An 11628-nucleotide genomic window follows, 5' to 3' on the forward strand; every position below is an offset into this window, starting at 1 on the left:
TGTTCATGCTGACCAATTACAGTTGGTATGAAGTTACCTGGATATTCATGTATATTCTACAAATACCAACCACTTGGTATGTGGTCTCGAGCTCTGCATTGTCATAACGGTCTTTAGCTTGGTTAATATATTATGCCTGCATGATGTTCATGTTCATTTCGATGCTCCAGTTCATGCATCGCAGTTTTTCTTCCTACCTGGGTGATCACTAGTCCAGTTGCGCAGGAAACACTTCCAGTTGGTGTGGTAGGTTAGTTTTGCCCTTCTCTTGTGGTCGACGTATTATTATGATTTCTCCTTGATTAATGGGTTCCTTCTTCGTGAACCGTATTGCTACCAAGTACACAGGGTGGTTGTTTTTATGTTTGGTGTTGAAGTTGGTGGTAGTAGTACTAGTAGCGGCATGTGATGCAAGAAAGCAAGTGCATAAGATTATGCAGCATCTGCCAAAAAAAAAAAAAAAAAAAAAAATTACAAAACAATTCCCTCTAAATGGTTGTCCAGTTCCTATTTAAATTTATTTAACCTATCAACTTCCACAACGACAAAAGGAAGTCTGTTCCTGCAATTAACCACCCACTGGCTAAAGACCAATTCCTGCACATCTATTCTACATCTGTCTTTCCTCGATTTGAATTTATGCCCCTTAATTTCATAATCTGGACAAGTAGAAGAATCCCATCAGAATTCAGGGTGCTCAACCCATTCAAGGCCTTATACACCTCGATCAGATCACCTCGCAGGTGCCTAGTCTCCAGCTGCTGCAATTTGCAGAATTTAAGCAGAATTTTGTTGCCCTTCTCTGTATATGTTCAAGCAAGCTACATTGTTCCTACAATGAGGCCACCACACCTGTACGCTGTACTCAAGGCGTGGCCGGACAGAGGGACTATAACCTCCTTTTCCCAGTTAGCAAAATTCCAGTATATATTTGACAAAACACCATAACCTGCCTTTGCAGCCTGTCTGCATTGCTCAGAAACTTTCATATCTGACTGCACAATTACTCCCAGATCTTTTTCATTTCCCACCACCTTAAGTGTAGTACTACAGAGTTGGTACGTTTGTCTGGGATTACTTCACCCATGTGCAGTACTTTACATTTGTCAATGTTAAACTTCAGTTGCCACTTCTCAACTTCTCAGCCAATCTGCCCAAATTTTCCAGATCCTGTTGCAGTAGCAAACTGTCATTAACAACACTGCCAACCTTTGTATCAACTGCAAACTTCGACACTAAGCGTGATATACCTTCATTGATAAATGTACAAAACAACAGTGGACCAAACACCGAACCCGGTGGGACTCCGCTAATAACATTAGTCCACGAAGAGCAGTATCCATTGATTACCACCCTCTGTCTTCTCCCACTCAACTATCCTTTTATCCATTGTAGAAACTTACCCTTAATACCATTCTGCTCCAATTTTTACAGTAGCAACAATGTCAAAAGCTTTTTTGAAATTCAAGTATTGTATATGATATCAAAATTATTTTTTGCATCCAGTTCCTTTGTAACCACATCATAATATCCAATCAAATTTGTCAGACAAGACTTTCCCTTAACAAACCCATGCTGTGTCTGCATTATTGCTGCAGTCTTGTCTACATGATCCTGCAATGCATCTTTAACCTGTGACTCCATTATTTTACCTGGAACAGAAGTTAAGCTAACTGGTCTGTAATTATATGTGTCACCCTTCGATTCCCCTTTGTGAACTGCAGAACATTTGGACATCTCCAGTCCGTGGGGACCTCTGCTGAGTCCAAGGATGCTCTCATAATGGTTTTCTAACGTCCTTTGCCGCCTTCTTTAATATAACTGGATAGATCCCATCCACCCCAGGTGCCTTTCTTATGTTTAACTTCAACAATTTCTCCTCCACTCTGCTCTCAGTTATTACAAAATCATTAAGCACTCTGCTGCAATTTGATAACCTTCTGGCAGTTTCAAACCGTAATAACTACTCATGTGTGAATATAGGTGCAAAATACTCATTCAGATTGTTGGGTATCTGAGCAGGATCATCAACATTCGAAAATCAATGTCAAATGGAGGAGTAACTGGGCATGGATCATTCCAGGCCAAGCTGCATGCCCTGGGTCTCTCCTCTCTGACCTTGCGCTGACAACGAAGACTGTATTCACTTCATGTATAAAAGCCCTCTTTATGATTTACCCAGAAGTCTCCTAATTACTAGAACTGGAAATATACCCCATGGGCAGGAACATCTCTACATAATTGACGAAAGCAACTACAAAGCCTTCACTACTTTTGCCCAGACTATTTGAAATGCGTCAAATCCACCTGCAGCAAACTGTTCAGTGCACCCCCATTTTATAATGGACCCAAAACTCAATTCATAGAACATATACTGAATGGAATCAAAGAAAACTTCAAGAGGATATTGATCTTTTTTATCTTGACATAACAGGAATCTCTCTACGTTCACAAAGGAAATTCTCTTACAAGCCCATCAATCCAAAAGGACTTTTGTACAATAGACACAAAAATTGCAAGCAATCCTTGAGCATCATGAATCCCTGGGTCTCCTCTCGTCCCCTAACTTGAGAAGATGATCCAAATTCACTGTCCAGTGTGGGACACTGCTCAGTGCTTACAAGTTACCCTTAGCCAAAGAATATTTAATTGCTGACGCTGGGCCCTTGCCCAGTGTGGAACCCACTCACTTGCTGGCACCTCTTCTCTTCGAGCTGTAGGACAATTTCTGATTTTCCTACTTGAGTAGGAATTCACATAAATACTCCTTCGGGAGTGGGACTGGCATTTGACTTGTCAAATGCAGGGTCATGCAATTAGACAACCTGACTTTATGGGTCACTTGACCTCACAAACTTTTCCCGGTAACGTGGGTTCTCCACTTTTGGGTGGGAGTCCCCCTATGAAACCCCCTACGGGGGACCCACCGCCACCCTACCTCGCCCTCTCTCTTTTGCTTACCTCCTTTCTACTCCTCAGTCTCCCACCCCTTCTCCTATTTCAAAAAAAAAAATTTTTTTTCTTTGGGCTCTCCCTGGGAAGCACAGGCTAACCCCTGGGTTGGCCAGCCAGAGTTCTCTTCCTACTTACCTGGTCCGGCTCCCAGCGCCAGTGACGGTAACTGGCGGTCTGTGGTGCTTCTCAGACTTTAGGCTAAGCGGCCAGATAAACAACATAACTGACACTAAGCAAACATGAACATACACTAACAAATGCTATCTGGCCTTGACAGTACTGTTATATTTCACAAGAGATCCTAATGCGGAGCTGTGTGAAAGCGCCGGTTCCGCTTGGCAAAAGACACTAAGTCACTTGTACGGTGCACTTTTTTCGATCAACTGGTATTTCCTTGCTAGCTTCTGATGTATTATCCTGGTACCTGGTCGTGTCTATGTGTCTATTCAGTCTGGGTGACCACCTTGCATACCGCGATGAAGTGTTGGATCGTTTCTGAAGCCAGGTGGCATCGTCCACATGTGTCATCGAACACTCCGAGTTCCTTGGCGGTCTATTTTCTATAGTTTCTGGCGTTGATTACCTGGTCTTGGATTGCCAACATGAATCCTTCAGTCCCGGGGAAGAGCATCCCGCTCGTGAGTCATGCATTGGAAGCAATTTTATCTATGTGATCTTGATGGAGACCATTGTAGTTTCTATCATGCAGTGTCTTGGATGGCGAGCATGACTCCTCCAGTCCCCGGGAAGAGCGTCCCGATCGTGAGCCATGCATTGAATGCAATTTTATCTATGTGATCTTGATGGCGATCATTGTAGTTTCTACCATGCAGTTTTTTCTCTGCCCATCTTTCTAGCTTCGTTTGTGCCTCCTGGTTGGGAGAGGATCTCTTGCTAAGGTTGGGTGTTGTATACTGCTTTCCCATCTTCCTTATGGCCTGCTGGAGTGCTGCTGTGTGTGTTTCTGGAAGTAATCCTTCAGGTTAACTATCGCTGTCTTCTGTTACTCAATGAGATCTATCAGGCCGCTTCCTCCTTCTTTGCGTGTAATTGTCAGTCTTTCCACGGAAGATTTAGGGTGGTCTTGGCGGCTCTTCGTCATTATTGTCCTTGTCTTTCTCATGATATCCTCCAGCTCGGTGTTGTTCCAATCTATGACTCCAAAAGAGTATGTTAGCACTGAGACTGCATAGGTGTTTATGGTTTTAAATGTGTTCCCTCCGTTCAGCAGGCTTCTGAGTCGCTGATGGTATTTTTCGGTCAGGCAGGCCTTAATTTCCTTTTGATGTAACTGCTCAGCTGCATCTTCCCCAAGTATTTGAAGGCCCCTCCCTCTGTCATGGCTTCGATATCTTTACCAGTCTCGAGCTGGTAGTTTCGGCCAACTAATTTTCCCTAGTGCAGTATGTGGGTGTTGCATTTGTCTAGACCACATTCCCTCTTAATATCATTGCTGAATTCTTCGGTGATCTGGAATAGTTGCAGGAGGTGCTTCTCGGTTCCCGCGTAGAGCTTGAAATCATCCACGTACATCAGGTTTGTGAGGGTGTACTGGTTGTTCCTTCCTTCATTATGAGCTCAGCGCATCTCCCTGAAAGATCCCTCTCCTGATGAGGATTTTTTTTTTTTTTTTTTTTTATGAAAACCCCAAACACGAAAGGTATCAAAACCTATAGAACTTAGTACCGTGCATGGGTTGAAGGAGAAGTATGGGGGGGATGATTCCGGAAACTTTGCTCTAGAGACTAAACATGGGTTTCACCACTTCAAGCCTCCAATAAGCAAAGTGGTGGTATTTCACCGATTGATGAAAGTCATCTACCACCTATTTTGGCCTGGTTGTGATGGTTTCAACCTTATTGACGGTACTCCACTTCACCATCCTTTCTCTTAGGAAGTTTGTCACTATCGGATTGACTTTGTTGGTGTTCAGCGCCTCTATTAGCCAGCTACGAGGCACGGAGTCGACGGCCTTGCGATAATCGATGTAGGCTGTGTACATATTGCGGCGCTTCATGTAGGCTTGCTCCATACCCGCGGCATCTAGGCTTAATTTCTCCTTGCACCCTTTGCAAAGCCGCTTGCATCTTTCTGCTATTCGGCCATTATGTTCTGGCTCTCCAAGTGGTCTGATAACTTCGCGGATATGCAGGTAGTCAGGATCTTGTAAATTTTTGGGAGGCAGATGATTGGTCTATATTTTGCCGAGTTTCTTGTATCTTCGTCTTTAGGCTTCAAATATGTGATTGAGTGAGAAACTTTGGGATTGTCTCTGGGTGCCTTATCATTCGGGTGAACTGCTGTGCAATGTGCTCTTGTGTGCAAATGAGCTTCTTGTACCAGTAGTTGTGGACGATATCTATTCCTGGAGTTCGCCAGTTGTGAGAGTTCTCGATTGTCTGTTTTACTTCTTCTTCCCGAATCTCCCACCCTCTAACTTTTTTACGGCCTTGTTTTTCTTGATGCCTTATCATTCGGGTGAACTGCTCTGCATGGTGCTGTTGTGTGCAAGTGAGCTTCTAGTACCAGTAGTTGCGGACGATATCTATTCCTGGAGTTCGCCAGTTGTGAGAGTTCTCGATTGTTTGTTTTACTTCTTCTTCCCGAATCTCCTGCCCCTCTCATTTTTTTACGTCCTTGGTTTTCTTGCGTTCTGGTTCTATCCAGGAAGCTCGGCTGTTATGTCTTACTTCCCTGCTCCATTGTTTCCGAACTCCTCAATCGTCTTCTGCTTGGGTGGTTCGTTCTCTTCTTTCCCGTCGTCTCCGAGACTCGTGTAGAAGCCTCTTTGGAAGGCACATTATAGCCACAGCAGCTTATGCGCCATCAAACCCCTTTAACAACAACAACAACAACAACAACAACAACAACAACAACAACAACAACAACAACAACAACAACAACAACAACAACAACAACAACCTCTTTGGTCCTCTTCGAATATTCGATTGTTTATTTTCCACTGGATTTTCTCCTTGTATCGGCGTAGTCTCTTGCTGAGTGCAAGGAGGTTCTCCAATGTTTCCAAGTACTCTCCTCTTCTTTGATTTTTTTGTCTCATGTTTGCTGTGAACACTGTCTCTGTTGAGGATGCTCTTCACTTTTCTAATTAATTTCGTACTCCTATTGCCCCGTTGTTACTGGGTGAATTGGGCTCTCTTGACTTTTAATTCTTCTATCTTCTGCTGATGTCTTCTTTTCCAAGCTGGCCGTTCCTTCTGTTTTCGGTTATTCTGCTGCTGGTCTCTCGTTTCTCTTCCATTAATCCTCGTGGCTGTTACCGCAGCACAATACACGGCTGTGTGCATGGCCTCTAGTGTTCCACCATTGTTGTCGAGGTAATGCTGTATGATTTGTCAATTGAGGTGGGCTTTGACTCCACAATGTTCTATTCGGCCTCTGCTTCACGTGAGTATTTGTGGGGTTTATTCTTTCGAATTCTGTTAAAGCCTACTTCCACTCATCGTCTATTCTGGCGTGGGTTGTATTTCTTCTTGCTCTTCCTCCTCTGGTTAGGTAGTGGAATGTTCTTCCTCGTCAGGTTCCGTATCCTTTATCCTTTGTAGTTGATCACTCACGTCCTGCTTGCTCTTGCGTCCTGTACACATTGCTCAGAAAACTTTATATCTGATTGCACAATTACTGCAATGTCTTTTTCATTTTCTACATTCCTAAGTGTAGTACTACACAGTTCATACTTTGCTCTGAGGTTACTTCTACCCATATGCAGTACTTTGCATTTGTTAAACTTCAGTTGCGACTTCTCAGTCCATCTGCCCAAATTTCCTAGATCCTGTTGCAGTAGCATACTGCCATTAATAAACCTGGCAAATTTTGTATCATCTGCAAACTTCGACACTGAACCTGATATACCTTCATCAATATCACTGATAAATATACAAAACAACAGTCGGCCTAACACCTCACCCCATGGGACTGCACTAATAACATTAGTGTTCGAAGAGCAATGGATACTGATTACCACTCTCTGTCTTCTCCCACTCAACCACTCTTTTATCCATTGCAGCAACTTACCCTTAATGCCATACTGCTCCAATTTGTACAGTAGTCTTCCATGTGCAACAGTATCAAAAGCTTTCCTGAAGTCCAAGTATGTGATATCAAATTATTTTTTTCATCCAGTTCCTTTGTAACCACATCATAGTATCCATTCAAATTTGTCGGACAAGACCTTCCCTAAACAAACCCATGCTGTGTCTGAATTATTACTGCAGTCTTGGCTAGATGATTCTGCAATGCATCTTTAAGCAGTGACTCCATTATTTTCCCTGGAACAGAAGCTAAACTAACTGGTATGTAATTACTCATGTCACCATTAGATCTCCCTTTGTGAATTGAGGATACATTTGAACAGCTCAGTCCATGGGGACATCTCCTGAATCCAAGGATGCTCTCATAATTATAGCTATTGGTTTGCTTACTTCTTTTCCGCCTCCTTTAATATAACTGGATAAATCCCATTCACCCCTAGATGCGTTTCTTATGTTTAACTTCAACAATTTCTCCTCCATTTTGTTCCCAGTTATTACAAAATCATTCAGCACCCTGTTACAGTGTAATAAACTTCCTGCATTTTCTTCCATAAATTATTATTACAGTATTATTATTGTTGCTCTTATATTATTTCTCTCTGACTGGGGGAGACCACTCTGTGACGGGTACTACTACCAAGTACACAGAGTGGTTGTAATTTCTGGTGTTACTGTTGGTCGAGGAAATCTCTGACTATGCTACAGGTGTTCAGGATTGCGACTTTCTGGAGTTCCTTAGGTTAGGTTCTATAATATTTAAGTTAGGTTCTATAACATAGCAGCCTATTGCTGCTAGGCTGCTATGTAGGGTCTTTGGCACCATACCGGTGGTTGACACGATGATCGGGATGGTCATCCTTGACTTCATGTCTCATGTCCGTGTACTTCCTAATTTTTTTTTTCATGGGTTTTCTGGACATTGCTAGTGTTGGGCACCGCTATGTTAATCAGGTAGGTAGCCTTTTCTATCTTGTCCACAAGGGTTATGTCCGGTCTGTTGTGCGTGGTGGTCTTATCTCTTATTATGGCGTGTTCCCAGTACAGCTTGTGGGTTGGGGTCTCTAGTACTGTCTGGGGTTCGTACTTTAAATATGGTATACTTTCTTTGGTCAACTGATATTTTCTCGCTAGCTTCTGATGTACTATCCTGGCTACCTGGTCGTGTCTATGAGTGTACTGAGTCTGAGTGATCACCTTGCAACCCGCGGCGATGTGTTGGATCATTTATGAGGTCAGGTGGCATCGGTGACATGTGTCATCTGATATTCCGGCTCCTGTGCGATGTATTTTCTCTAGTTTCTGGTGTTGATTACCTGGTCTTGGATGGCCAGCACGAATCCTTCGGTCTCGGGGAAGAGCGTCCCGCTTGAGCCATGCATTGAAAGCAATGCTATCGATATGGTCTTGATGAAGGTCATTGTATTGTCTGCCATGGAATGTCTTCTTTACCCATGTTTCTAACTTCGTTTCTTGTGCCGCCTGGTTGGGTGGGGGTTCCTCGCTTAGGTTGAGTGGGGTATACCACTTATCTATCTTCCTTATGCCTGGTGGAGTGGTGCTGTGTTATTCTCGAAGTAATCCTTCAAGTTAACTATCGCTGTTTTCTGTTGCCCTATCAGGTCTATCAGCCCCCTTACTCCCTCTTTCCGAACTATTGTTAACCCCTCCACTGCTGACTTCGGGTGGTGTTGGCGGCTCTTGGTCATCATTGTTCTTGTCTTTTGCACGATATCTTCTAGCTTGGTGTTAGTCCAATCTCTTACCCCGAAGGTGTATGTTAGTACCGGAGGAGCTGCATAGGTGTTTATTGCTTTAACTGTGTTCCCTCCGTTCAGTATTGCTTTCAGCAGGCTTCTGAGTCTCTGATGATATTTATTATTATTATTATTAGTAGTAGTAGTAGTAGTAGTAGTAATATGGTGTAAGGAAGCCTGAAGCTTATGCTGCACCAGCCAAAAAAAACATTCTAAATGTTTTTCAGAGAAAAAAAAAAAACATTCTGAATGTTTTTCACCCCCGAGAAAAAGAAAGAGAGAGAGAGAAAGAGAGAATTAGAAGGGAATCACCAAGAAAGAGAAAAATGATGATGTTCAGGTCGGGACCCTGAGTGTGCCAAGTCCATTCTCACCAGATGTCAGTCCCTAACTCCTGATGTGTGAATGTAAATGCAAAATAATATCAATAACTTCAACAACATTGTATGGCAGCTGCTACGGTTTTCGCAAATGAAAGGTAGCAGTGTAACCAAAAACAACAACGGAAATTCAATTAATTTTAATCTTATAACAAAACAGCAGACACACACTGCACAAATAGTTTATAGCATTCTGCATTATTTTATATAAGAGAATGTAAGCGGAGTAATTTCGAAAGGGTGCAACATGCTTTAAATTTGAGGGAGGGCACATTGAGTTTATGAAGAATAAATTCGATATGCCCTCCCTCAATCACAATACTATACAAGCTTGTGGCCTATAAATAAAACATAGGTAAGGCGGGGGGGGGGTTAACACCCTAACTAAGCCTAACCACCATAGCGCAAACTAGGCATGTCAATTACTGCTACTCGAACGATCAACCGGAAGTGTACCAACTTGTAAAGTTAACGTTTTTCAGGTTAAAAAAATAATAATAAATAAACTTTTCGGAGGGAAAAAGTCATGCAACACGAGTTCGATTATCCCCGCTACAATATTATAAAAAAATATATTCCCATTGAGACGAATTTCGAATTCAGGCTTTTTCCGCACGATGAGAAAGCACAATAACTACTATGCTCACGGTGGAGGTGCAATTTTGTGGGATATATTGTAGTCGTTCCTTTTCGTTGGGTGATAGGGGGAGCTGGATTGTTAATCATCAAAAATGAAAAAAAAAAAAAAACGCGATTATAGGAACGTATATCGTTTCTCATGTAATGTAATGAGAAGTTAATGAAATGGTTGCGATGTTATTTCGCTATTTAGTCCTTACGTATTGATAGAAGTTTGGGTTTTTTAGTATTTATTAACAGTGAAAGTTCATTCTCTCTAGAAATCGATTGACTGTGTTATCGTTACAAGTGTAAACTTTTCCTCCTAAATATTTAAATATGGCAGTCGCTTGCTGTAGGCAATTTTTTTGATAAAAATGGATATTTATTATGTAACACCTTCCCGATCTGCCTGACTTAAAATGTGGGCGCTTGTTGTTATCATTTGGTTAAATAGCGAAAAGTCAATTCACCATAAAAATCCAATTTTACTTAGTTTTCACGGAAAGTAAGGTTTAAAATTCATATTTTCCTACTTTTGTAAAACGGAGCAGAAAGTTGGCATCATGAATTGTTTAGATTCAGAATCGGATCGAGAAGATCGCATTTTAAAGGAAGAGAAAATTAAGATGATCCATGATGCTCTGAAACAGGATGATTATGAGCTGCTGAGAGAGGCTGTTTGGGAAAAGTGGGGCTTAGTAAATGATGTGACTAGAAAGAAAGTTTGGCCAAAATTGGTAGGTATTAACATATTTGAGACAACTCCAAGGCCCACCATGAGGGAAGTAGAAAATCATCCATACTACAGCCAGGTAGTGCTGGATGTCAACAGATCACTTAAAAGGTTTCCTCCCAGCATTGAAGAAAAGCAACGCCTTGCAATGCAAGATCAATTAATACTGCTTATAATGCGGGTTTTAATGAAACATTCCACACTTCATTACTATCAAGGATATCATGACATATGTGTGACATTCTTACTTGTGCTAGGAGAAGAAATAGCATTTACAGTTGTGGATAAGCTTTCAGTGACACACCTTAAAGACTTTATGCATGAAACTATGGTACCATCGACTGAAATATTAGGCTACTTATACCCTCTAATACGGAGGGAGAATCCAAGACTTTATCACTATTTGATGAATTCAGAAGTGGGTGTGATGTTTTGCCTTAGTTGGTTAATCACATGGTATGGTCATGTGTTAAATAATTACAGTGATGTGGTCAGACTCTTTGATTTTTTCCTAATTAGTCATCCATGGATGCCTATGTATACAGCAGCAGCTTTAGTTTTGTATCGTGAACAAGAGATTTTTCAAGAAGAATGTGATATGGCAAGCATACATTATCTGTTATCCAGCATTCCTGATGATTTACCACTTGAAACCTTGGTGACAAACAGTCGCCAGCTCTTTGATTCCTGTCCTCCTAGACAGCTGCAGAAAGAAGTACCCTATCAAGTTAGAGTTGGTAGACCAAGAACAGTTCGTAGAAAGTGTAGCGATGTTATGTCAGTAATGTTTGGATTAGTTATGACATTAGTGCCAAAATCAAAATGGTCATTATCAGCTGCTCTAGCAACAGCAGTATTAGTTTATGCCATTATTTACCACAACTATAGGCAGTGATTATTGCTGCTAATTTAAAAAGCAGACATTCATCTTTTGTTAAATTGTGCGAGGAGAAATTGTGTAATGAGCTTTTCTTAAATTTTAATTCTAAAAGAGATAGTTTTTATTTAGTCAAAACAGATGTTTATATATAAACATCTGTTTTGACTGATATATATATCAGTTTGTCCTGAAATCTGCATAAAAGATTAAAATTATTAAAGTTATTATTTTAATGTAATATTTATCTGTATTT

At 41.5% G+C, this 11628-nt stretch overlaps 1 protein-coding gene across 1 annotated transcript; it reads left to right on the forward strand.

Moving 5' to 3' along the window:
- The first annotated feature begins 9920 nt into the window (after positions 1-9920).
- Positions 9921-11425, forward strand: LOC150085865 (TBC1 domain family member 20). The gene has a single exon (XM_090373544.1). The coding sequence runs from the start codon at positions 10326-10328 to the stop codon at positions 11388-11390; it is 1065 nt and encodes a 354-aa protein (XP_090229670.1). The 5' UTR covers positions 9921-10325; the 3' UTR covers positions 11391-11425.
- Positions 11426-11628: the final 203 nt, after the last annotated feature.

The sequence above is a fragment of the Mastigoproctus giganteus genome, chromosome 5 (genome assembly GCF_048544385.1).
Source record: "Mastigoproctus giganteus isolate SK-2022 chromosome 5, ASM4854438v1, whole genome shotgun sequence".
NCBI classification, from domain to species: Eukaryota; Metazoa; Arthropoda; class Arachnida; order Uropygi; family Thelyphonidae; genus Mastigoproctus; species Mastigoproctus giganteus.

Coding starts and splice junctions, on each gene's coding strand:
- LOC150085865 (XM_090373544.1), top strand. CDS start 10,326: ATGAATTGTTTAGATTCAGAATCGGATCGAGAAGATCGCATTTTAAAG.